The sequence below is a fragment of the Sebastes fasciatus genome, chromosome 17 (genome assembly GCF_043250625.1).
Source record: "Sebastes fasciatus isolate fSebFas1 chromosome 17, fSebFas1.pri, whole genome shotgun sequence".
Taxonomy (NCBI): Eukaryota; Metazoa; Chordata; class Actinopteri; order Perciformes; family Sebastidae; genus Sebastes; species Sebastes fasciatus.
In genome coordinates, this window is record NC_133811.1 from 13677067 (window position 1) to 13703788 (window position 26722).

The 26722-nt window shown below is 41.1% G+C and overlaps 2 protein-coding genes across 7 annotated transcripts; one reads left to right on the forward strand and one right to left on the reverse strand.

The window, feature by feature from the left end:
• The first annotated feature begins 324 nt into the window (after positions 1–324).
• On the forward strand, positions 325–3071 carry tril (TLR4 interactor with leucine-rich repeats). The gene has a single exon (XM_074614464.1). It carries the CDS (start codon positions 463–465, stop codon positions 2935–2937), a length of 2475 nt encoding a protein of 824 aa, XP_074470565.1. The 5' UTR covers positions 325–462; the 3' UTR covers positions 2938–3071.
• A 1914-nt stretch (positions 3072–4985) lies between these two features.
• On the reverse strand, positions 4986–25669 carry creb5a (cAMP responsive element binding protein 5a). 6 transcript variants are annotated; one of them, XM_074614470.1, is made up of 11 exons: positions 25537–25669; positions 21506–21572; positions 20922–21015; positions 18868–18977; positions 18213–18457; positions 12174–12300; positions 11816–11884; positions 7031–7339; positions 6655–6930; positions 6474–6582; positions 4986–5669 (listed from the first exon to the last, which is right to left on the reverse strand). In XM_074614470.1, exons 2-11 carry the CDS (start codon positions 21557–21559, stop codon positions 5533–5535), a joined length of 1530 nt encoding a protein of 509 aa, XP_074470571.1. In that variant the 5' UTR covers positions 21560–21572; positions 25537–25669; the 3' UTR covers positions 4986–5532. The 6 variants fall into 6 exon arrangements, with proteins under 6 accessions (XP_074470571.1, XP_074470574.1, XP_074470575.1 ...); XM_074614473.1 differs by having other exon boundaries at positions 20922–21062; positions 25537–25604; XM_074614474.1 differs by having other exon boundaries at positions 25541–25602.
• Between the last annotated feature and the right edge of the window lie 1053 nt (positions 25670–26722).

Below are 26722 nucleotides of genomic sequence, written 5' to 3' on the forward strand. Positions count from 1 at the left end.
AAAAACTGTTAAAAAAAAGCTTCTTTTTTTTTACAGTGTGGTAAATTCTTAACAGTGCACACATCTGGTTTTGGCAGGGTCGCAGAGTTGCGGGGGAGGGACTATTGCAGTGTGTGTGTGTCTCTCTCTCTCTTTCGGTGCGTGTGTGTGTGTGTGTGTGTGTGTGTGTGTGTGTGTGTGTGTGTGTGTGTGTGTGTGTGCAAACTCTGAGCCTGAACTCTGTAATTCGCAGCAGATGACCACTTGGGTGGATGGAGATGGAGGCTTTTATTGGGGTGGTGATCGGTCGCTCTGTAGAAGATGCTGCTAAGTGATGGAGTGATGGAGCCGCGTGCTTGATGTGCATACTTGATGCGCCTTTTTCTCTCCACTTTTCAGAGCAACAAGTGCATTATGGACGACAAATGGAGGGGCGACTGCACCTGAACACAACACAAAGCGAATGCATCATCAGTCTCTGGAATGGAGACCGGCAGTTTCCTCCTCCTGGCGGGGATATGCTTCGTCCTGCTGTCGCTCCATGGCTTCACCTTCACCTCTTCCTCACCAACGACGAGCAGCTTTTGTCCGGACCGCTGTGACTGCCAGCACCCGCAGCACCTCATGTGCACCAACCGAGGCTTGCGCAACGTGCCCAAACCTTCCGCGCGGACACCCGAGGAGGTGCTCATCTTCAGCCTCGGTGGTAACTTCATCTCCAACATCTCTGCCTTCGACTTCACACGGTACAGTAACCTGGCACGGTTGAATTTGCAGTACAATCAGATACAAACTATCCACCCAAATGCGTTTGAGAAGCTCTCCAAGTTGGAGGAACTCTACTTGGGACACAATTTGTTATCAAACATATCCAATGGGACTTTGCAATCCTTGAAGAAACTCACTATTCTTTGTGGAAATGATAATGGCATTAAGAAAATCACACCGGAGCTCTTTCTTAATTTGGATAATCTGGTGAAATTGCGTCTGGATGGCAACTCCATAGAAGTTCTGCAGGACTCTGTGTTTAAAAGTTTGATCAACCTACATTATCTCCACCTGGAGTCCAACAAACTGCAGCACATTCACAGAAACGCTTTCTCCAAACTCACCAACCTGCGTTTTCTCAACCTGGCGCACAACAAGCAGGCATCCGTGCGTAATGCTCTCACTTTCTCTCAGCTCCAAGCCCTCACAACGCTGCTGCTGAATGAGAATGAGATCCAGCACGTCGGAAACCACGTCTTCCAGAGCCTAAAGAAGCTGTCCAAACTGTCCCTCAGCAACAACCGGATCTCTCAGCTGGACAGTAGGGCTCTGGAGGGACTGTCCAGCCTCAGAGAGCTCCTCATCGACGGCAACGAGCTGGAGGAAATCCCCGCCGGTCTCCTGGATCCTCTGGAGCGCGTCGAGGAGCTGGATTTCAGTCGCAACCGGATCTCCAGCGTGGACTCTTTGGCTTTTGCGCAACTCAAACATCTGCGAGTGCTGAAGCTGAAGAGCAACGCGCTCACCAGCCTCTCCGGGGACATTTTTGCCCTCAACAATGTGCTTTACGACCTGGATCTGCATGGCAACAACTGGACATGTGACTGTCGCCTGGAGGAGCTGAAGAGATGGATGACTGCTGCTCATTCTCAGGGCAAATTATTGACTGTTTTTGTTCAGTGTCATCACCCTGCAACTCTGAAGGGGAAATATCTGGACTATGTGAACAGCTCCCAGCTGCAGCCTCCTGGGAACTGGACCCACTTGTGTAGTAGGAGCCGAGCTGGGCCTGAGGAAAGCCGAGGAGGAGCTGTGTTGGTGAAGGTGGAGGGGGGGAAAGTAGGAGATATGATAAGGCAGGAAGAGATAGGTGAAGAGGTGGAGGAGACAGAACAGGAGGACAGGGATGGAGAGAGGAAAGAGGGAGAAAAAAGGAAGAGAGAAGGACAGGAGGAGATGGGGATTCAGGGAGACCAAGAGGGGCTAGAGGATGGAGAAGTCTCTTCTTCACTGGAAAGAAAGAAATCAAAGAAAGAGCCACTCAGCCCGAGGTCACGACCTCCTGCAGAGGCTGCTGGGAAACGTGCCAAAGGCAGACGAAGGTCAAATGTCACTTCCAAAACCGATCCACCGGCTACTTCTACACCGAGTCATGCTGGAAACCAGGACAGAAACTCCACTGATCCCACCAAGTTTCCGGTCCAGTCAGGAGAAAAGTTTGATCTTCTGAGGTCAGATCAGGAAGAGGCTCAACCCGTCATCACAGATCCTTGCGTGTTCAACCGCCATTTCATCACGAACGTTTCAGTGGATCAAGTAACGTCTAGTACTGTCACCATCTACTGGACCACTAGGGATCATCACCGCTACACACCAGGACCTGGTGGGTCGGGCCTGGATGAAGTCCACTACCGGATTCTGTTCGACCGTTTTGGCACTCCGGATCGCTTCCCCCGCTTCGTTTACGCTCGTGGCACGGCTCGCTCCATGACCCTTCGAGAACTCAGCTCAGACATGACCTACATGGTGTGCGTGGAGGGAGTAGTCGCGGGATCCGTGTGTCAAGTTGCGCCCCGCGACCACTGCGCAGGGCTGGTCACTCTCCCCGAGGGGTTCGGCCACAGAGGCCTGCTGACCTCTGACCTCCAGCTGGTGACGGTGGCCACGCTGGCCGGGAATGCCGTGCTGCTGCTCGTCATCGGCGGGGTCTGGCTGGGGCGGAGCCTGAAGAGGAGGCTGCAGAGGAGGAAGACGGCGGTGCACGTGCGGCACATGTACTCCACCCGGCGACCGTTTCGCCCCGCCGTAGCGTCTCCATCGGTGTCCGCCGACTTCACCAGCTACCAAAGCAGCCGCCCGGCACGGCTTGCACCACTAGAGGAAGGTGATCTCATTGAGTTCCCTTGTGACCGCTTTCTGGACAGCAACAGTGTTCGCAGAGACGGCGACATGCAGAGATTCTCTGACTAGAAAATGTAAAAAATGTTTCCAGAAGGACATGTGAATTGGCTCGTGTTGCAATCTTTGGCCTCTCGCCACACCACAGTATCATCTTGAAAACATGGGGTGTGCCTGTGGCTGTGAACAACTCCACCATTTTGGGTCTGGGTTTCTCATTTGACCACAAGAAAAAACTTCTTAAGTGACAATAGAACCGCTGAGCTCATCGGTGCCTTTTCAGACACCAGAGGAAGTCCAATCCCTCTGACTTCCTCTCCCTGCTTTAGGCCTTTCCTCTTTCGTTTCCTTGCACCTGCGAGTGTTTTCTAAATGTGTGATTTGTTGTGTGTATGTAAGGCATGAATGATTGATTGCTCACTGATTTCAACCATGGTGCTAATGTTGAGTTCATAGACATCATATTGTCTCATATTTGTACAGTATGTTAATGATGGCTGCTGGTTGGCAGGAAGAAAAAAACACTTGTTTTGTATCACATCTATCATGTTTTATACTTTTATATATAAGTGCATTACACTAAGAAGTAAAAATCCCCAACAATGTGATTGATTTGTCATTTGAGTGTTTATGGATGATTTAACTCTATAAATAGATGCTACTGTATCTGCGGCTTTCAAATATCTTTTATATAAACCACTGATTATGTAAAGCACAAGGGGATTATATTTCTAGAGATAGGGGGATATATGAAGAGTATTCCATATATACATTTATTAAAATTAGATATCCATTATCCATATCCAGGCATTAACTTTTGAACTCCAGGTTTCACTCCCTTTATTTTTACTCTTTAACATACAGTAGTCATTATATGCCTCAGCGTAGCAGGTCAGATATTATTATTTTCAGGTCAGGCTGCTGATTATTTGGCACGTGAGTGGTACTATACATGTTTTAGGATACTTTTTAATATCAAAATCTTTCACTTGCTGGTAATATCAGCTGTAACTAAGGCTGTCCTCGACCAAAGGAATTCTTAGTCGACTAAAACTTATTGTCGACTAATCGATTAGTTGATTTAATCGACAGATCTGTAAAACTGAGTTTCTCCACAAAGAATAACACAAAAGCACCACTTTAAATCTTGTGTTTACCACAGATGTGCTCATAAGTTTCTTTGAAATAAGTCATTTCAGCATGAGAAAAGCATAAAAATGTCTAATCGGCTAAATAAATTAAGACTAAAATTAGTCGTCTAAGTATTTTAAAATATGGAGAGATTAATGAGATATTTTTACTGCAACTGACATTTAGTGCTTTAGTGTGAGGGTGGGGAAGATAATGGCAATAATGTGTTAGAGAAGTAAATGTGTGTGTGCATCCATGCTTTTGCATGCGTGTCAAGATGAGGTCTGGCAATAGTTAAGCAGTCCCTTTGTCTGAGTAGACAGGGTGGAGTGCCTCCCACACTTTTAGTCCAAATCAGGCACATATGCACAAGAAGACACATGTGCACACTCACACACACACATACTGTATCTGGATGCACAATTGCATGCTTGCAAAGTATATTCATATCACCAGGCAGGCACTAAATATGTCAGGACATAAAATGATCTTATTATTCTGCACTCAAGAGTTTGTGTCATTTACTGATGGTAAATATAGCCAGACAAATTGATTGTTTAATTAAAGGACAAAAGACTATTTTAAATGTTTCTTTGAGTGTTATACATTAAGAAATGATTATGTCTTTGTATTGGCCAAACATAAAACAGGCTATTTGCTGACCACTCTGGTTATTATGGTCAACTACCACTAACAGATCCAGTCACTAGATGGCAGACTAGACCATACTGTATGTACAGAAACAAACTGATAATCTCATTGCTCATAACCACTGGTTTACTGTGTTAAAGAAAATAATCTGAATCATAGAAAACATTTTAAAATGATAAAAAAAACACAAAGAAATACCAGAATAAGAGTTTTTTTTATTAACTGACAGGGATTGAGACATGAGGTGCAGTCATTTAGGGTCTTAAGGCAGTTAAAAAAGTGCTGTACAATCATGTTCTAAATGGCTTTCCAAGACAGACGTGGGTTTGATTTTAATCTTTTTTTTTTGTCTTATTTGGAATTATTTGTAGAAAAATACATAGTTTTGACAGGCTGCTTCTGCATCGAAGAGAAGGCATAAGGTGTGAAATATAAAACTAATATAAAGGCTGTTTGTTTTGTTTTTTTAAATTAGTGCAAGATATAAGAGCAAAAGATACAGAAATGTTATGATTGTGTATGTGCATAGTCAGTGGGTAACAGGCAAAGGTTAGATTGCTGTGAACAGAAACATTTTCTGAATAAACACAAGGATCCAGTTGCCATCACAGTTTGTAACAAGGCTTTCAGAAAAGGTCATTTTTGCACCTGGAAATGTATCAGTATGTGGTTCTGGTCTCCTCTCCGACCAAGAAAAAAAAGATGATAATAATGTCGAAAAATATCTCAGTGTTCATTTATAAATTCACCTTTCCAGTTCAGTATTTCCTCTACAATGTAAAGACACATGGATCCACAGCTGAGTGAGACTTTAGTGAAGTTATGACAGAAAGATCTGGTAGGATTCATCCATCCAGTCCCACCAAATCCTCCATGTGGCGAGGGCTAGCGTCCAGGCCTGGGGTCGTGGCCTGTGTCGCTTCCGGCTGTCGAGGAGGTGGAGATGCTGTTGTGTTGGACGGCCTGCAGATGAGACCCAGGACCTACCGTGGTGGGACTTCCCCCTGGGCTCACCCCTGCAGCTGGACACAGAGATAGCTGTCAATCAAAGTCTTGTGTGGATTGTCCGTTACTTCTGTGAGCGGCGTTTGTTTATACATGCAAAATGAATGAAAACCCACTACGGCTCAGATTAAAGGAAAATATCTTCTTTTATTTTAACAAATGAATACTGTACATACAGGTAAAAAGACAACAATAGAAAAGTAACACATGCCAATATTGCATCCATCTTTTGTTCTCTGAAGCTCAACACTTAAAAAAACATAACTTTCATTTAAGCCACAAGGTGCCGTATTTTTAATCTTTCCTTTAAGGTCATATACAGGTTCAACTATTGTTGACTTTAATCCTGCCTGGAGTGCAAGATGGGCATGGTCTGCTTTTTGTTCCAAGCTAGCTTCATGCAAGGCAAAAACGCCAGAGTATTGCATTGCACTCCGGAGTATTTCAAATACCATCACGGTCTGGTTCATTAAATGAATGAATGGAAATGAAAAAATGCATTCCTTTGAATGGAGAGTGCAGTGCTTTCCCCTGATTGGCTCTCCATTGGAATAAAAGTGCATGTACCAATATTTTGGAGACTGTGGGGTTAAAAAGCAGAGTTTTAAGTGCTGTTCAGTTGCACTCTGTGAGATACAGTTTAAGGTCCCTGTGTGTGCTGAGAGGTGGCTCACCACGGGGTATTCCCATATGTGCACATACAAGGTATCTGAAATATACCCTCAGTGGTGGATGGAGATGATTGGTGTCAGGCATCTGGAAAAGCTGGTGAGATTTTTCTAGAGCGGGGCGTGCAGGCAGGGTATGGGGGTTTTACTCACTGGGGTACCCCTGTGTCTCTCTCTGCCGGGCGGTGACGGGACAGTCCTTGTGGGTGAGCAGGATCTGCTTCAGCTGACCCACCTCCGACCTCAGTGACGTCACCTCGTTCTGGAAGCAGACAGAGAATTACTAAGTATCCTTGAAGTGTGTGTACTTATGTCTGCACAGAGCGTGACCCACCTGTAGCTGCAGGTTTGTGTGCGTCAACTCTTCAGCTTTCTTCTCCAGCGACGACACCCACACTTTCCTCTTCTGTCGGCAGCGGGTGGCCGCCGCCCTGTTGCGCTCCAGAAACTTCTGCCTGCGCTCGTCCGGGTCCTGCTCCGCCGACCTCCTGCGACGGCTGCCCCCACCTCCTCCTCCTCCTCCTCCACTGCTGGAGCTACTACCTCCCTGCACTGCATGCTGGGAGTGGGATGGATGGGATGGCTGCATCTGTTGTGCAACTGGTGATAACTATAAACAAAAAACAATTTGAAAGTGACCTCACTGTGCCTGAATGCAGAAGTATGTCATACTGTAAGTCATCACTGAGCTGATCAGTAAACATCTGTACCTCTCCTGGTGCAGGAGGCGAGCCCTGGTGCAGATGTGGAGGCGGCGCTTGGTGGGCCTGAGCGTGGTGGCTGTGGGTGCTTCCCAGATGCGGCGGAGGTGGAGCACGGCACTGCTGCTGGAAGGTGAGGGGTGGAGCTTGAAGCTGCGGATGATGAGGATGATGGTGGTGGTGTTGTAGCGGAGGTGCCTGATGACGCTGTGACATCATGTCCATCATGTGACCCATGGATGTCACGCCGGGGTTGTTGATGGCGCCCATTGCCGGGTGGTGCTGTTGGAAGTGATGGCCCAGCGTCTGTTTGGATCTCTGAGAGGAGATAAAAAAGATGAAATACAATATAAGTAATACATTGCTCCACATGTGTACAACAGACAAACATCAAATATCTCTTTTCTACTATTGAAAAGGCTGTGAGCCGGTTCTAAACCCGCAGAGACAAAGAGTCGTACATGTCGTCGCTTTAAGAAACATAAACACAGAGGAACCTCAGTAATTGACACTCTCATTATAACTTGTATATTTCACATCCTCTCATTTAAAGTGCACATTCCTTCTGAGTTTATTATGGCCTCTAGGAATTCTACAGACAACCAGTTTCAACTCTCCAATGACTCAAAGGCCGGTGAACACGGTATAATACGACATAGGAAGATGCACGCTGGGACAAGTAGGGCCATGCACGCCCCCATAACACTGGATAGGAGCGGGTTATTGCAAAGTGATTTCTTTACCAGTATTTATGGCAAGTGGAATTTAGTTGCTAAACATTACTGAGAGTGTATAAATTTAACTGGGCCTAGATGGATAAGGGGTTGAGTTTTATAGGACATATTTTAACACCAATTCTTCTGACAATAATTAAGGACTCTATGGACAAAGCAAATTCCTCCAACCTTTGTCTACGCCTAGTTGAATAATTTTTTAATGTATGTCGCATTATGACTATTTGTATTCTTAGAGGGCCTCTGACTAGCGATGGGCGATTCCAAACATTTTAAATACGATATGATACTTTTTGTTCCAATTTTAATGATACTGATACTGATACCAACACTGATCGTTTTTTAAATTGGTATGTGATTTTTTTAAAATAATGTTCATTTTTAAAAAAAGAAAATAATTAATGTGGCGCCTCCACCCCATATATGGCAGATGAAGAGGCACTGGAAAACTATAAAAAGGGATGTTGAAGAACCAGGTTGATAAGCAGGAGTAGTGCAAAAAAGTGTCATTTATTAACAAAACCAAAGGGCAAAAATGAAATGAATAATAGGCCTGTTACCCGATACCATTTGTTACACAGATTTGGTGCTAAATTTAACAATTTTTTTCCACTCGAGCATTGATAAAAATGATCAATAATCCCTCCAAAATACCACATTAAGACACCAAGACCTTGAGGAACACCATAGAAAAAGCCATGCTGTGATTTGGTATCATTTTGAGATTTCTGCAAGAATTGCATTTTTCAGCGATTGGATGGCGAGCGCTTCTATTCTGGAAAATGCTTGGAAACCCTCTTATTGTCAACATACCTAGAAAAGCCATCCATCCTCTGAATGCTCTAGGTCTCTAGTTTGTGGCTGTAACGTTTCATGAGGCTGTGATTATCCTAGAGGTCACCACAGGTCATTTTATACAGTGAGGTCAAATTTTAAAAAATGGTCTCACTAAAATGAAATGGCTACTATGAGGACTAACATCATCACACATGAATACAATTGGGCACATTGGATCCACAAGAGTCTCAGCTTTACAGTGATACCAAATTCATGTAATGCAGAAATATTCAAACACACAATGGCGGATATGTGTAAATACAGTGTTCCCCACAGGGTTATTTGAGTTGTGTTAAACTAAACAATATACTATATGAAGAGCTTGTGGATATACATAAACATTTTCCGTCTGTCATACTGGGTGTGGTGTGTGTGTGACCCCCAACGATGGCTAAATTGGTAACAGCAGATAAGCTACCTAACAGTACAGGCCTCTTCAGGTCAAACAAGCCGCCGTGTCTCCTCTACGTACAGAAAGATGTCTCAAAATAAAAACGATAACTGCTCTCGGCCACAGTCTCCCACTTAGCCCATCGTCGCCTTTTCTCCTAATTATCCACAACCGTGAAAACAACTGTAGATAAGAGGGATAATGTGTTCCAATAAATGCTGCAGTCTGCAGCTTGATACCTTCACACTTTATCATTTCCACATATCATCTGACTAAACAGACTGTAAGAGCTAAATTAAACCTCATCTCACCTTTCTCCTACACTCAGCAGAGGAGACGCAGAGAGGGAGAGGTCATGTTTAGAGCATGACATCACCCCCCCACCCCTCCTCCTCTTCCCTCCCTGGCTATATTGCTATCTGTTCCCTGTTACACAATATTTCTTTAAGAGAAGAAGCAGTTTTTTTTTTTTCTCCCTTCAACCATTCAACGACGAAAAAAGGGAGCACATTTAGCCGGTGCCAAGGATGAGGTCACCGAGCTGTCTGTGCCAGCTTTGCCAGCCAGCCAGGCTGCCAGTCAAACACACACAGCCGCACACACACTGAACAGGACGGGACACGAGTATTTCAGCTCTGTTTACTACATAGAAACACCCTGACACTGGGGCCTGCGATTACATCATGGGTCTCCTTGGCCTGGATGACACACCACGTTGATATTTCTGTCTGGAGGGATCAGTGAATGAAGACACAGAACTGTCCGTGAAACACTGATCCACTTGTTGAACGTTTACTTTTCCACTTCAGCTGAGTGTGGAGTTACTGCACTGTACAACGGAGGCATGTTAATACGCCATCTGTGGTTTTTTTACAGAAGCAGAGTCCTGTTTCACACCTTGGGAATGCAAAACACAACACCTGACGAGAATAAATTACAATAGAATAAAGTTAAATTGGTCTGGAGAAGAAGTGTCTGTTCAAAGAAGAGATTTGAACCTGCGTCCTGAGCAGCTCTGAAACCTGAAACCACTTTTCTATATACAAGCCCTGCACATGAAGTCATAACCTATGCGTGTGTGTTTGTGTGTGTGGATGCGGGGCGATTTCACAGTTTTCCCTTTGAAGTTGCTTTTGATAGCACACATATATTTAACAATTCATACGACATGCACCTAGGAAGAGGAAATGTAAAATATACAAGGGGGAGAGATGGAGAGCATGTTGACACAAGGAAAATAAAACAACCAAGAAAGCCAGGGAGAGCATGTAGATTGTGACTTCCTGTGGTGCGGACCTGTGTGAGTGTGTGTTAAAGTGTAGAATTACAGTCTGTTTCCTGTCTATCCTGATTAGAAAGAAATAAGCCAAAGGCCGAATGTGAGACAGAGTGGGTTTTGTGGCTTTAATTTAGAGATGAGAATAGTCAAATTGTAAAAAGTTAAAGAGATAGTTCGACATTTTGTGAGATACTTTTATTCGCTTTCTGGAGGGGAATTAGATAAGAAGATTGCTACCGCTCTCATATTTGTCTGTTAAATATAAGTAAGCAAATATGAAGCAACAGCAGACAGTTATCTCAGCTTAGCCTCGTTTCCACACAGTTTTGTTTTGTGTCCATAAATCTGTATAGGCTAGTTTACGGATTACGTCTCCTAGTGTTCAACGCAAAGAAATGCATCTCTTTACGGATGGATAGAAACACCACCGCAGATATGGGAGCGAAGTTAAGGGTGGAGGGGTCTTGCATCGTCCTGACGGGGGTTATTTCACAACAATGACCTGCTAGCTGCACATTATCCCGCTTATTACAAGGCTACTTACTTAAGAAATAAATAATTTGCCACAAAAATTATCCGCCAGAGTCAGATATCAGAACTGCATCCATAGCAACAGTCTGTTATACATAGCGACGGTCTATTATACATAGCAACGGTCTGCCAACGAGCAAGCCAAGAAATAGTCCGGCTCCCAGTAAAACTATAGACTGTACCGTCTCCATGACGTCACCGATTGGTTTTGCACAAACAACTCCCAGACCAGACAACGCCGTGGTAGCAACCTGTTAATCACAAGGTTGCCACGCCCTAAAGCATACCCTGCTTTATGGTCTATTTGACTCTAAATGGGACCATAATTTACTAAATGAACATCATGCTGTATTGAAGAAGGCTTGAAACTAGAGATTGAGACCATAAACTCATGTTTACAATGTTTACTGAGGTAATAAATCAAGTGAGAAGTAGGCTCATTTTCTCATAGACTTCTATACAGACAGACTTCTTATTGCAACCAGAGGAGTCGCCCCCTGCTGGCTATTAGAAAGAATGCAAGTTTACGGCACTTCTGCGTTGGCTTCACTTTTCAGACCCGGACGGAGGTTGCCCACTGATCAAAACGACGCATTGTCATTTTTAAACTTCAGTTTTTGTAAGGATTAAATTGAGTATAACATGTAAATTAATGTAAATTAATAATAATTAATAATGTAAATTAATGTAAATTAATGAGCATTAGAGGTGCTGGTAGGCGGGCTTTGTTGCCTTTTGACAGAGCCAGGCTAGCTTTTCCCCCTGTTTCCAGTCTTTATGCTAAACTAAGATGAGATTGGTATACATCTATCTCTGTCAGAAAGCAAATAATTGTGTTTCTCAAAATGTCAAACTATTCCTTTGAAACTAACAAATGACTATCAGCTTTAATCCCCAAAAAATGGCGTTGGTATCAGTTTTCAAAAAGCCACTAGTGGTCCAGCTGTAATATATTGTGTGCTCATACAGACGGTCTTTGATAAAGCATAATGTTATAACCGGAGGAGATGAGTGGTCAGTACCTGAGGTGAGGAACAGGAGGGGTTGTGTACAGGACCTGGCATCCCCATACACGACATTTGCTTCTCTATCTGAAGAAGGAAAGAAATTGACACAAAAATAACTTTTCAATCGTGACAAGGAAAAGATATAGCACATACATAACCTCAAGTACATAAAGAGTTTCCAACAAGGTCACATCCATTTGGAGTTTGACTCTTTTGATTAATTCATAAACAAGAGTGAAGTGATTTTTTCTGTCAAGCCATGAATATTTCTAACTCGGGGATCTTGACCACTTTGGCCATTATACCTGCATCTATAAATCATAATGCGCATCTGAACGCAAATGTTATGTGTGTGTGAGTCTCCCATACTTACGGGCATGTGCTGAGCAGATGCCCCTTGCATGGCGGGGTCTGGCAGGGGGCCAGGTAAGGAGGCTGGCAGCGGTTGTCTGTGTCTGTTCCGCATGTGGAGGAGGGAGGACAGCGACCCGGCAACTGGCCTGTGGTCAGCCACAGAGGGAGAGAGAGAGGGACAAGTCATGCCACAGAGCTAAACTTCCACTAATCCAGTTCAGAGAGAGGTGCAAGTTGAAACATTTATAGCTTTAATGGCAGATGGAGGTGAGGCTGAGATAGATGGACAAAAAAGGTCAATGTGGGATGGATAAATGGATGACATGAATCGAAGGGGTGATAGAAGAAGGTTCAGATCTACTCGAACTAGCTGACTTTTTTTTGTGTCGAGTGTTTTGGAATATCCATCTCAGAGATTTCTGCCTCCACCCCAATACAATTGAGGTGATTTGGATTTTGTTTGTGGTGCTCAAAGCATTAAAAAACTACTTAATTTTACAGGTCTGCAAATTTTATGGCAATTAGGTGATAATTAGCAAGTAATCTATTTGAAATTTCTTTGGAATTACTGCCAAGTTACCCCAATATTTACCTCAAGATTTATTTTTACCTCAAAAATTACATTATTTTAAACATTATTTAATAATTAAATGCTAAAATAGCATATAATGGTTAGAATAGGGCCCTTAGGCTTGAGAAGCGTCTGTGTGCTGCTCTTCATCGGAGGTGGAAAACCTAAACTAATAGAAAACACTTCTGATCAGGCACACATCTCACCATTGTGTGACTTATTGCCGACACAAATGTAACCTGGTAGCTGATGTAATGATTCAGGGAGATTTGTTAAGAAATTTCAAATAAGTTATTTGCTAATTATTATCTATTTATCAGCAGACATGGAAATAAAGCATATCAATTAACTTTCTATTCTTTTCATGGAAATGTATTAAATAAATTACCAGCTATTTATTACTGCTTATTGGGAAATAGCGGAATATAATTATTGCTTAATGTTTATAATAGATATGAAATATAAATAATAAAAGTCCAGAGTCAAGTCCCAAACAAAGTCATTTTTGATACATTTTGAGGTAAATATTAGGGTAATTTTGGCAGTTATTCCAAAGAAATGTCAAGGTTACTTGCTAATTATCACCTAATTACCATGAAATTTACCGACCTGTAAAATTATGTGTTAAAAACTACATTATAAGCTGTGTGTCTTTTCAGAAACAATGTCCCTGTCACTGAATAATCCACAGACCTCACTGTGCTGGACACCATTTTCATTAGAAATACTTCCTGCTACAAAGAAATAGTCCCTATGAAACCTATTGTACTGGGGATTATCCAGAATAATATGGACATCTGTTTCAGGAAAGAGTTGTTTCCGTTTTCAAAGTAATTTTTCAACGCTGTGAGCACCACAATCTTAATTCACCTCCAGTCAGAATCAGAATCGGTTTTATTATTTATTGTAAATGTATGTGCAGGGATTTGATTTAGTGATACAGCGTAGTAAAACCATGACAGGTAAAGGTTAAAAAGATAAGACTGATAAATACAATCTTTATACACACTTAAAAATGTCAAAAAGCTGCATTATGCTACATATACTAAAGTCCTGGCACATATTGTATATAAAATATTTAATATTTTGGGCAGTTTGTGATAAATTGGGGGACTTTTTTTTATCAATTATGGCGGTTGAATCTGCCTATTTCTTTCCCTATATAAATTATTATTCCTTCATACCTCTGTGATAAAAGCCTTTCATCTGATCATGTCTGTTATATCTGTTTAATGTAACAAAAGATATCATTTTAGAAGGACATATTTTCTCATTATTGTGACTGTGGTGGTTTTGAGTTTGCCTAAACTTATACTATTAGAACAGAATATGTCATATGAGGCATTTCTTTTTGGACATTTTTCGTCTTGCACTCGTACTCTGCCACCGAATTTACACAGAATTTACTGTTGTCTCGAGATGTTTATATTTATTTTATTTAAGAAGAGACAATCCACATTAACTAACATGAGCTTAGCATGAGCCCATCATGTTAATGTGCCAGATTTAATTATACAGGCTAATTTTCATCTGCAGGTACATTTGTGACCAAGCTGCGTGCATGTGTGTGTGTGTTATTTTAATAAAACGTCATGATTTATTTTCTTAATTAATTGCATAAACGTTTGGTCGGTAAAACACAAAATCACAAAATAGACAGAGCCCACGGTGACATCTTCAAATAGCTTTTTTTCCCCCCAACAAGATATTAAATTTACTTTCATAACATACAGAGATAAGCTGGAACCAGAGAATATATAGCACTTTTGCTTGAAAAATTACAAAAAAAAAATGAATTGATGAGCATAACACAGTGCACTTTCATAGACTAAGGTACTGAAGTTACCCTGCACTATATTCATTTTTAACAGTCTCTTCTGCACTATATTCACTTTTTTAATAGTTGGATATCACAGCTGTTACCCTGCACTATATTCAGTTTTAACAGTTTTCTTCATCTCCTTGTATTTTTATATCTGGTATATTTTTTGTACTTTTGTACTTTTGTACTTTGCACTACTAACTTTTTTACTGCCTTTTTACTCGATCGTTAAAGTTACTATCAATCTATCTATCTATCTATCTATCTATCTATCTATCTATCTATCTATCTATCTATCTATCTACAAGGTTCTTTATGGGCTATTTGGGGTCAGTCAAATCTGGCAACACTGGGTGGAGGAAGAAATCTCAGAGGTGGAAATGTGGGCACATAAAACCTAAACTATCTAAACCACTAGAAGTAAGTGAGACAATAATGATGTTTTGTGATTTGGGTAAACCAACACTTAAATTCTGGACAAAAGCATCCGCTGAATGAAAATCAAGCAATCAAAAATGTTATTGTGTGTTAGCAGAAAGGTGTCAACAGAGGTTTGAGGTGAAGCAACGGCGATGGAAACTATGATGATGTGAAAAAAGTGAGAAAAAAAAACAGAGATATGGAAAAAAGGGACAGCTTGAGAGGGGAGGAGAGAAGCTCAGGGATCACAGCGGGGGATGTAGAGACCCGGGGTGCCATGTGCTGACCTAACCGCTCTGGCTTTCAGCCAATCGGACAACGTGGGCCTCCGTGGCCGCGCTGAGGTCATTGGCAATGATGTCATCACTGAATCTGGGGTATGCGGCCCGTTTAGCGTACAACAAAGTACAGACAAACCAAAACAGCGTTTCCTAACGTAACCACAACAGTTCTACCGGGCCAACAGCCAGACACTCAGAGACCAGGTCGCTATGGAAACCGGTCGTAAACACGGGGGGAAACAGTCAGACACACGATCCATGGTTCATTTAGCAACACTTAGCTGGTTTCACCGACTCACATGCTGTCTAGATTCAGCTGGCACTGATTTATGGACCATAATCAACTGTCAGCTCCCTCCCCTCTGTCCTGTCCTGTCTGGTCCGAGACAGATGTTTGGAGATTATTATGTCATTGACTTACTTTGGGTACCTTGGTTCATCTAATCAGCTGCAGAGATGTGACAGAGGCTTTGATTATCTACTGTATGTGTAAAGACAAGGCTTTAAAAATCCTCCATAGGCTCCAAAATATTAAGGACAGTACTACAAATATAGATATAAAACACACCTATGGCTACAAATGTGACCTGGTGACCTGCGGGTTTAAGGCACTGATCATGTATTCAGAAACATCTGAGTCCGGCTAGAGACCTTTTTGCATGTTCTATCGCTCTCCTCTCATTTCCTGTTTCTACTGTCTACTTAAGAGCTGCAATGATTTGTCGATTAATTGGCAACTATTATATTAATCGCTAACTATTTTGATAATTGATTAATCAGTTTGGGAAAGTCTAAATTCTAATTATTGCTTCTTAAATGTGAATATTTTCTGGTTTCTTTACTCCTTTATGACAGTAAACTGCATATCTTTGAGTTGTGGACAAAACAAGACATTTGAGGAAGTCATCTTAGGCTTTGGGAAACACTGATTGACATTTTATGACATTTTATAGACCACACAACTGATCAATAATCAACGGATTAATCGACAATGAAAATAATCGTTAGTTGCAGCCCGAGTCTACTCTCCAATAAAGGCATAAAATGTATAACAAACATTTAACAAAGTGTCACAAATCTAATAGTGAAACTGCCCATTTTAATTTATTAGGTGATAAATATAACAGAAAAATCAAAAATCTAAATTTCATGAAAAAAAATCCAGTGTCCTCGCAGCTGAAAATTTGAAACATTTAAAATAGTACTGAAAATGGCAGTAGAATCACGATGCATTTTTGTTGTTGTTTCGTTTGAATTATATTCCTACACTTAGTTTTATGTGGGGATTTTTTTTACACTAATATTTAAAATATACTTGTGATTCGTTACCTTTTGTATCTCTTTTGGGTGTGTTTTTTTTTTTATGTAAGCCATTCTTCCAAACCTTAACACGTACTTATATTTCTTTCATGTGATTTGTATTTAATGTTTCTTTTTGTGTTAAACAAATAAACATAAACAATTAGTGAAAGAAGCTGGCAGTAAAAATGGAAGTGATGATGGAAGTCGAAGTAAGCAATAAATAAAGTTGTGTTCATTTAAGCATAAGCGTTTGAGAAAAAGTTTACCCTTTTCCAGGCTCTGTACTTTAACAAACTCCTCTTTGAGATTTAACCCGATCGACTTCAAATTTGGTCAGTACAATCTGTAGACCTTTGTGATGAAAATATGCTAAAAGCTTTAGTTTTTATGAAACGGCGTTGTTGTGTCGCAGCGGAGAATTTACATGATTCGCCATTGAACGACAAACTGTTGTAACTGGACTGCATTTGGTCAAATCTGCCCCAAACTTGACCTACTTCATAGCAGTCCAGGCCTGAGGACATCTACATGGCAATATTGATTCATACTCATAGCGCCACCTACTGGCAACAGGATGTCACGCGTTATGTGACAAACATCATTCGATTTACATGAAATTTACATTTTGTAATGACCGTGAGTGGTGCAAAATTTGCAATCCGTTATGTCCTGTGCCGCTCAATCCACGCAGGAAATAACGTCTAACTTGTGCGTGCAGTGTCCGATGGTCACAGAAATGCACACAGTTTGCAGCTTTAATTCTCTTTCGTTGATTTTTTAAAAATAAAAATAAACACAATTTATACATACTTATAATTAGAAATATAATGGATATTAATCCAGTCACAGACGGTCTTACTAAAAAATGTACAATGAGTAAAACTGGAATGTATAAATATTGCATTATGTAATCTATACTAAATAATTTTTACAGCTAAAGAGTTGCTTGTAATATCAACGGCAATGTTACTATTTTCACTGCCTGAAGTAATTTTAATCATTGAATAATTGAATCTATTTAAATTTGACGTATCTAAAAAAAAGACAACATGATTTTTCACAGCACGCTCTAAATAAAATTGGTGTGACATTTTTCATTAAACCCACAGTACACTGTATGTATGTACATAAATCCAATTCGAAAGTTGAAATGTCAGGAAGAGGGAAAGCAGCTGCTGGGAGCTGCTCGGATGAAAGACAGGAACTCCTCTAATCTGTCCGTTGAACTGGGAGATAACTGGGGAGCCGTGGAAGCTGCTGAGAGACTCCAGTCTGGTGCTGGAGTCTTAACAGACATAACAGAGGCAGTATTTGGGTGGCAGGGAGGGTGTGGGTGTTGTGCAGCGGTTCTCCATCTCTTTTTGCTATGACTTTGTTCTCTCAGTAAATTCATGTCTGATTTTTTTTTCTTCCTTTCTCTCAGTTCATTAGTGCGGTGATAAATTATGCAGGGGGAAATGCCAGTGTGTGCCAGACAGAATGAGTTATAATACTTCCAAAACAGGATGGGTGAGACAGGGTTAGAGGAGAGGAAGAAAGAGTGAGAAAAGGAAACATTAAAAGGAAATATGTGTGTGAAGGGAATAAGTACTGTTGCATGGATGAATAGTAAACTGTATGTGTGTGTATGTTTGCCTTTCAGGTGTGTGCAGCCGTACTCACCCTGAGTGTGTGAGGGTGGAAGGAGCCTGGGTGATGACCGATCCAGACTGCGAGGTGGACAGAGCTTGCTGGGCAGCCAGGCTGCAACTGGGGCCCATCATGGGGCCATGAGAGTGAGGGTGCTGCAGGGGATGGGTCTGTGGGTGGTGCAGCGGCGGCTGGGGTTGTGGGTGCTGAGGCTGAAGCTGGGGTTTGAGCTGCTGATGCTGCTGGTTCATACAGGACGGCCCATTATGTGAAAGCGTCTGCGGGGGGGTGAGGGGAGAAGTGGAAGTGACAATCAGCTGGGACCATTTTGAACTATCTTCTTTCAGTTAGTGTGTGTTTTGTGATCTGAGGTGATTTTGACGTGCGTGCATTTGTTTAAGTGTGTGTGTTTGACATCTATCTGTTTAATTTACACAGGAGAATGTGATCGCCTGGTGTGTCTTTCCTCGCAGCAGGTCAGATATCTGCAGTCGTCTAATTGGGTCTGACTGCTTTTATCTCCCTCACACTGGAGTGTCACTCAAAACGCTACGCTGACAGACCTCACAAGCAAACACCATATCAGCAAAGTCAGCATTATTTTTTTCTTATCTAACCTCTATAGCCAAAAAAATTAGAAATACTGGATTTTGGATTTAGAGTTTGGATTTTTTTCTGTGAAATGTACCTGTTTGCTCTTTTCATCTTCTTGTGCTTGAAGAAACTCTTCCTCTATCTCCTTGAACAGACCAACCTCTTCACAGTTCTGCAAAAATCGGGTCGGCGTCGGAGTCTGGTCTGGAAGCATTACGTACAAATACACAAAAAATAAAGGATGAATTAAAAAAATCACCATTCAACATTCATGTATCTCTGTCCTTTTGCCACAATAGTCCTCTCCTGTTTTTAGCTTTCTAAATCGACGCACGTACAAGCTGCAATGCAAAGAGGAGAAACAAGTCTCCTCTCAACCGTGCTCTCTGTCTCTCTCTGTGATAACATCAGTCTGTCTCTCTGAGCCGTCTAAACATGCAGGGGTCAAAGGTCAGCTGGGCTCTTTGTTTTGACATGAGATTTCCTGCAGGAGGCGTGACAGGCTGCAGGACAGCGAGAGAGAGAGAGAGAGAGAGAGAGAGACGCAGAGGGAGAGTCTGCAGAGGGTCGATGCCATGATGCTCATGTTTATGTCCAGATGGACAGCTGTTTCTATGGTTACAGACATTGTGACATGACAGACCATGAGTTGGATTGTGGTGGTGCAATAGACAAACAATGCTTGGTGCTTAGTGGAGCTACTCGTTTTGCATTGCATTGTTTTATACAGTATATGTGACATACAGCTGGATTAGTATATTGAAAAAAACACGTCTCTTTTGCATTTTAATAGTTGCAAACCTGTTTTATTTAATGCCTCAGCGTAGTAAGAACCAGAGTATTTATAATTTGTTGTTGCATGCGGGACACACATATAGTTTGACTATGGTTTTTGAAAGCCCCATTTTCCCTAAGTCTTCTTTTTGCAATTACAAAAAGCATCCAAAACAGCATTTGGACACATCATCTTCCCACTAAATCCCATGATAATTCAATTATTTTTGGGTTAACAGCTCTTTAAACAGGATCAACCCTTTTCTATCCACTTGTGGCAAAAATGAATGAATGAAGAAGAAGAAGATGAGGAATTTAAATAACTTAAATAATTGTTTTTATTTTTGCTATTTTGTGATATTTTACAGACAAAAAACTATTATGTGATTTATCAAGAAAAATACCACTGTAGTATATTTACGGTATGTAAGCCATTGCTGTAGTAATAAATTACACTAACTGTCCATCTGATATTGGTAAATATTTGTTTAATTAATCAGTAAACTAATATAGTGTTATTGTCACACTAACACTGGTGCACACCGTAATAAACTGAGGTATCTACCCAATTCTACCACAATATAAATATATAAAACATTAATGAAAGACCTAGAAGCAGAGTCAATCGGGAGCTGTCTGTGTTTCTGAATATTTTCACTTTAACGTTGGCTTCAAACACTTGATTTTAATGTGTTTTGTATGATATTTTGCTATGTATTTATATTGCATTTGTTTTATGCATTGGCGTCTGAAACTTTAATGTTTGTTTAAATGCTGCTGTCTTGGCCAGGTCTCTCTAGCAAAAGAGATTCTTAATCTCAATGAGTACTACCTGGTTAAATAAAGGTTAAATAAATACAAAATATTCTCTCCTACCTGCACTCCTGTCCTCATTGTTTTGCCCAGTATCCAAATAAAGAGTAAAATATTGAAGACGGTTTGTTTTGACCCCTCCTCACCTCCTTCCTGTGTTTCTAAATCAAAACTGGTCTTCGCTGATGGCGTTATCAGTATGTTTCAGTCTAATCTGATGGAGTATAATGTGCATGTTGCAACATGAGCAGCTCTGTTTCACCGCAACAGACTATCTGAGGGAAAGAAGCCTGTATCGAGCTTATCTGATTTCATACTGTATAACGTGGTAGCGTCATCATTTTTTCATCAAGCACTGATCCTGAAAGGAGGTCACCACACACACACACACATGCAGCCAGACAACAGCTGAACTGAATGACATATAGCATGTCTAAGTAGTGTAAAAGGAGGAAGATTATTTATGGTTATGGGGAGTTACGGGGAGGGATACACAAATATTATCTCTTGGTGGATGTGATAGAAGACAGGCAAAAGGTTTTATTTTTAGTGCTCTCTCACCTGTAAAAGCCGAATCCGCCTTGATGGAGGAGAACTTGAGGGACATCTCATGCTTGCGTCCGTGGATGATCAGGTGCTCCTCTAACTGGAAACGCTGCAGCACACCGACAGAGTGAGAAAGATATGAAGAGATGCGTGCAGCTGCATGACATGACACACGGGATAAGATCAGTTAAATCAGCTGACACCTCTTATAGCTGACTCATCAGTCATAATGGCCTGATATCAGTTGAATATCTGAGAATAGTTATCATTCCAGATGATAAAAATATTTATAATATATATATATTTTACTCTTATAGTTCTTTATTGCACACTAGCCTTTTTAGCACAGTCCTGCATTTTATGTGACAAATAAAATCTTAAATCTTGAAAATCCTATTATTATCAGCAAGGAAATACATTGTGTCCACAAATAATAATCATATGATAATGACTTTTTTATTTCACCTAAAATAATTTATTTTATTCTGTCAGGATTAATCATTTAATTTGATAATAATAATCATATATCTTCCTGCAAAAAAAAGTCATTACAGCTGTTACGGTGCAAGTGTAACACACACATACTGTATCCAACTGACCTGAGAGCAGCCCGGGGCGCCGCACACATAAAGCCTGTCCTGCTTGTCATTCATGTCATACACAGGCCTAAAAAACAGAAAGAAACAACACATTAACCTGCATCTAGGCCTGCAACTGACGCTTATTTTCATTGTTGATTAATCTGTTTATTTTCCTCGATTAATCGATTAGTTGTTTGATCTGTAAAATGTTAGAAAATGGTGAAAAATGTGTTTCCCAAAGCCTTAAATAACGTCCACAAATGTCTTGTTTTGTCCACAACTCAAAGATATTCAGTTGTCAACTAATGAATCGTTGCAGCTCTACCTGCATCCTCATTATTATTGTATTTATACGGTGGTATCTCTCTCAGTTCACAGTTACTGTATGATGATTTAACTCAGCAGACAGCTTTTATATTTTTAATTACACAGAGAGAGAGAGTGCCCTTAGATAAATCACACACTGAGCTTGTATGATCCTCCTATTATCACGCCTTTATTGTGGAAGCGGTGTGTAATGAGGTAGATGCCACAGATGACGGATGTCTCACCCACAGACACAACATTATCTCGGGGGAAAATGATCCCTTTGGTGCCAGCGGGAGAGCAACTGTACTGCTGTGTACTGCAGCTAGTCATTTTTATTAGGACAAGTACTATAATAAATACAGTCTGTTTGTGCTTTCCCTAACTATTCATTACACCTTACTAATAATCACCAGAAGGGAATCAAAGCCTTACGGCATCGTGATCTTTACCTTTCATGGTTGTTATGTAGCAAAGTGCTATGTGTGGTGCAATTAAGCTTTCATCGGGGGATCAGTTAATAATACAAGCGGTGATGAAAGCATACACGCTTGCCGTGCATAACATAAAAATAAAGTAATCATAGGGTAAAAATATCAACACAACCACAGCATAGAGTACAATGATAAACCCACATTGCGGCGCTAACCCAAGCTTGACCCACTCAGTTCTTCGGTGGAGATATTAAGCCAGTGATGGGGGGTAATTATGACTATTTGAAGTGCTGCTGCTGCTGCTGACCCCTTCATTTTCCACTGAGAGCAAAAGAAGACACCTTCAACTCCCTGGCCTCAGGCATGTGTCACCAAAGATTCACATGGTTGTAGAGAGGTAAACAGGGTGACCCTTGCTTGACTTTTCATCCTCCTATAGTACAAGCTTACCAGCCGATTAGACTGTTGTCGGGCTATTAAATAGGTATTATCAGTCGCTATAAGCCCCATAGATGTGGGTCAATAGTGGCCTACTACACCTACTAGTAGTTTTTATCATCCATTCACATGGTCGATCGCTGAAATAAGGTATAGAAGAACACAACAGCAACCTCTAGCGACCATAGTAATTATGACAGGAGCAGAAGCGGAAGTCAGGCGCTGTAGTATAAACAGTGTGAAAGTCCATAAGGGGTAAAGGTTTGGGACAATGGATGGGACACAAAACGGCTGTGGCTCAGAGGGTAGAGCAGGTTGTCGACCAATCGGATGGCCGGTGGTTCGATCCCCGGCTGCTCCGGGTCACATGTCGATGTGTGCTTGAGCAAGACACTTAACCCCCAATTATTCCCGAAGGCATAGCCATGGGTGTGTGAATGGGATTTACATTACATCCTGATGGGCAAAGTTGGCACCTTAGCAGCCTCTGCCATCAGTGTATGAATGTGTGTGTGAATGGATGAATGCTGACATGTAGTGTAAAGCGCTTTGAGTGGTCGGAAGACTAGAAAAAGCGCTGTATAAATGCAAGTCCATTCCAAAACACAGGGTTTTCACCGTGGAGGCACCCGGAGTTAGTATCCCATGTGAAACCAACAATGAGTAGTTGTGTTTGTAGTTATTTTAACCCAAAACACAGTGTTTTTCCCTAAACTTAACAAAGTCTTTTTTTTGCCTTAACCTAAAGAAGTTGTAGTTTTGTTGCCTAAACCTAAGGAAGTTGTAGTTTTGTTGCATAAACCTAAAGAAGTTGTAGTTTTGTTGCATAAACCTAAAGAAGTTGTAGTTTTGTTGCATAAACCTCTGTTTTTTTTGCATAAACCTAACTGGTTTTTTTTGTTGCTTAAACCTTAAGAAGCCTTTTTCTTTATGTTCAAAAGGTGACGTTTCATTAATTTCATGTTAGAACGTGTTACTTTTAAGTTTCACTTTCACTTTAACAACATAGTAGGCATAGTGTAGGCCCCTAATGACCCACATCTATGGTCCTTATAGCGACTGATAACGCCTATTTAAAGGCCTGATAACAGTCGAATCCGGTGCGTTTACTGAAAGATGGAGGAAGAGGTGATCGAGAAATATCAAAGGTGCAGATGGCTTTCAGGTAAACACACTTTGCTTTCCCCTCAAGCAAACTTTCGCGTGAGCAGAAAAAGCGCTGAGAAGACAGTAAAGTGGGTCCCGATGTTATGGGAAAGAGTGAGAGCTAAAGAGAGGAGCGATGAGAGAGAGAGAGAGAGGGCAAAAGTACATGCTTCCATAAGAAATGGAAAGTGTGTGTGAGGCGTGAGGGGTTGGAGTGACATTAGGGTGATGGAGAGAGGAATGGAAAGGGCAAGTGGCAGTGAGAAGAGAGAGAGAGAGAGAGAGAGAGAGAGAGAGAGAGAGAGAGAGAGAGAGAGAGAGAGAGGAGGAGGAGGACACAATGAATGGAAGAGAGAAGGAATGAGGGTGGGAGGCGGCGGAGGGAGGGCTGAACTGTAGGCCTGACAGGTTTCAACCTGCCTCGGCCCCCTTTTTCCAACCCCTGCGAGTAGAGGTGACTTCATAGGTGAGTGAGTGTATTACAAAGTGGAAATGAGCAAAGCAAGTGTCCACAACATTATAGCTAGATTTACAAAATCAGTTGAAAAAAACAGAGTAGCTTTAACTTTACAGTGTGCAGCCTCTCTTCGTTTTTTCCCCAGGCCATCAGACTTTTAAATAGATAATTTATATGACACCTTCTCACACAAAAATATATCTTATACTGTATATACTGTATATGTTCTTAATATATATGTTCTTAAAATGCCGGTATATATTCTTAATATGCCCTTGTACAAAGTATTTCTTCTTTATAATTGAAATTATAATTGTAATGTAAATGTAATATAACTTATTATTTTAATGGGGCTTCCCAGCAAAAAGTATTTCACACGTTTGTACCTGTACAACCGGCGTGACAATAAACATCTTGAATCTTGAATCTCTTTGAGCCACGACATTGATATTTCAGATATAAATACACAGATAGATGATGATAATCATGATTATCTTCAAACAGCCTCTCTTTGAGCCCACGATATTGATATTTCAGATATAAATACACAGATAGATGATGATTAATTAATCATGATTATCATCAACAGCTTCTCTTTTCCTCAGCACTCACAACACAAGATGAGCAGACTCAGCACATTTCCAGCAAAAACCTTCTGTCACATAAATACGGAATGACGTCAGCCTTTAATACAACAAATCCAACACATGTTGCCAATTTAAAACGGATTATTATTATTTTTGGAGGAGGAGGAGGAGGGCGCAAAACCAAATCATCAGACTTTTTTACGCACAACTTTTAAAAAACCACCTGTGCTTGTAAATATCCAACCAACTTTACTTACTTACTACTTCTCAAAGTTGCCATGTTTGATGGGATGATTGTCAACAACATCGAAGCGCTCATTCAGATCGAATTATAGGCAGCAAAGCGTCCGGTAGTCGGTCGGTCAGCCTCCGGTGTGCGCACTCAAGAACATGCCGGTGTGTTTTCCTTTCCGTTAAAGCAACCTGCTCAAGTCATAAACAACACACAGCTGTATGGAGAGTGCTGTCACACACCCCCCAAATAGACGCGCTCAACCTCGTCCGCCTGGTGATGAGACTTCACCGGGTAAACTCGCCAAAAAACTTCCCTCCGTTAACTTTCCTTTAGCGCGTAAAAACAACAAGAAATGAGCGTTTTCATTCAGCAGACCAGTGTGTCAGAAAGTGAGGCTGAGCTAAAGTTTTTTTTGTGAATGAAAGTAAATTGTGGTATAGGCTTACCTACAAAGTAGAGAGAGAGTGGACACAAGCGGCGCTCCAGAGAGGAACCACGTTGGACTGGAGCGAGATTACAATACGATCTATTTACAGAAGCATTACATCACCCTGCCGGTGACGTCACGTGGGATTCCTGAAGTTCTAAATCATTGCGGTCCCGTACTGGTGGTGGAGGGGGGCTAGAGGGGGGCGGGGTTAGGACACCGGCCGGTAGGGGGACGGACCGGGACGGCATGGTGGACCGACAGAGACAGAGTCAGAGACACACCAGCAGCGGCAGCAACGTGACGGGACACGGGGCAGACCGACCGGGTGGGCGGTGAGACCCAGTTTCTCTGTTTCTCTCTCTCTCCACTCTGAGTCTGTCTGTCTGTCTGTCTGAACCGGGACGTCCCAGCGTCTGCATCCATGAGGGGATCATGCGTCAACATTTATAAGCAATAGAAAGCAAAGTTTAAAAACTTTTCTGAGGGTTATGTAGCCTCTATTTATTATAGAAACAAGTTATTATTATGAAACATAAACAGGCTTGAGGTGAGGAGAAATTAGGATATTAGAATATGATGAGTATATTAGCCTAATAACAGTGCTTAAACAGGCTACTCACACAGGCTACAACTAATGGTAGCATGATGATGATGATGATGATGATAATAATAATAATAATAATAATATAATATAATATAATATAATAATAATAATAATAATAATATAATATAATATAATAATAATAATAATAATAATAACAACAACCGTAATTATTAGGACTACTAATAAAAATAGAAGGCCTACTAGGCCTAATAATAATAATGATAATTGTAATAATAATACTATTCCACTTATGATTATTATTATTAATAATAATAATAATAATAATAATAATAATAATAATGATAATACAAATAATATCAGTACTAATACTAATACTCCTCCTCCTCCTACTACTACTACTACTACTACTACTATTAATAAAATGGTCCAGTAGCCCCGTTTTAATCTCTGATGAGCCCAAAAAAGTTGTATTGTCTCTCTACACACAAATCTTTATTTAATCAGGTAGTCACGCTGAGATCAAGATCTCTTTTTCATGAGAGACCTGAGAATAATAATAATAACAATAAAACATTTATAATCAGACAACCATGTATATAATGTGGCTTAAGTCAGACAACCAACAATCAAGCGACAA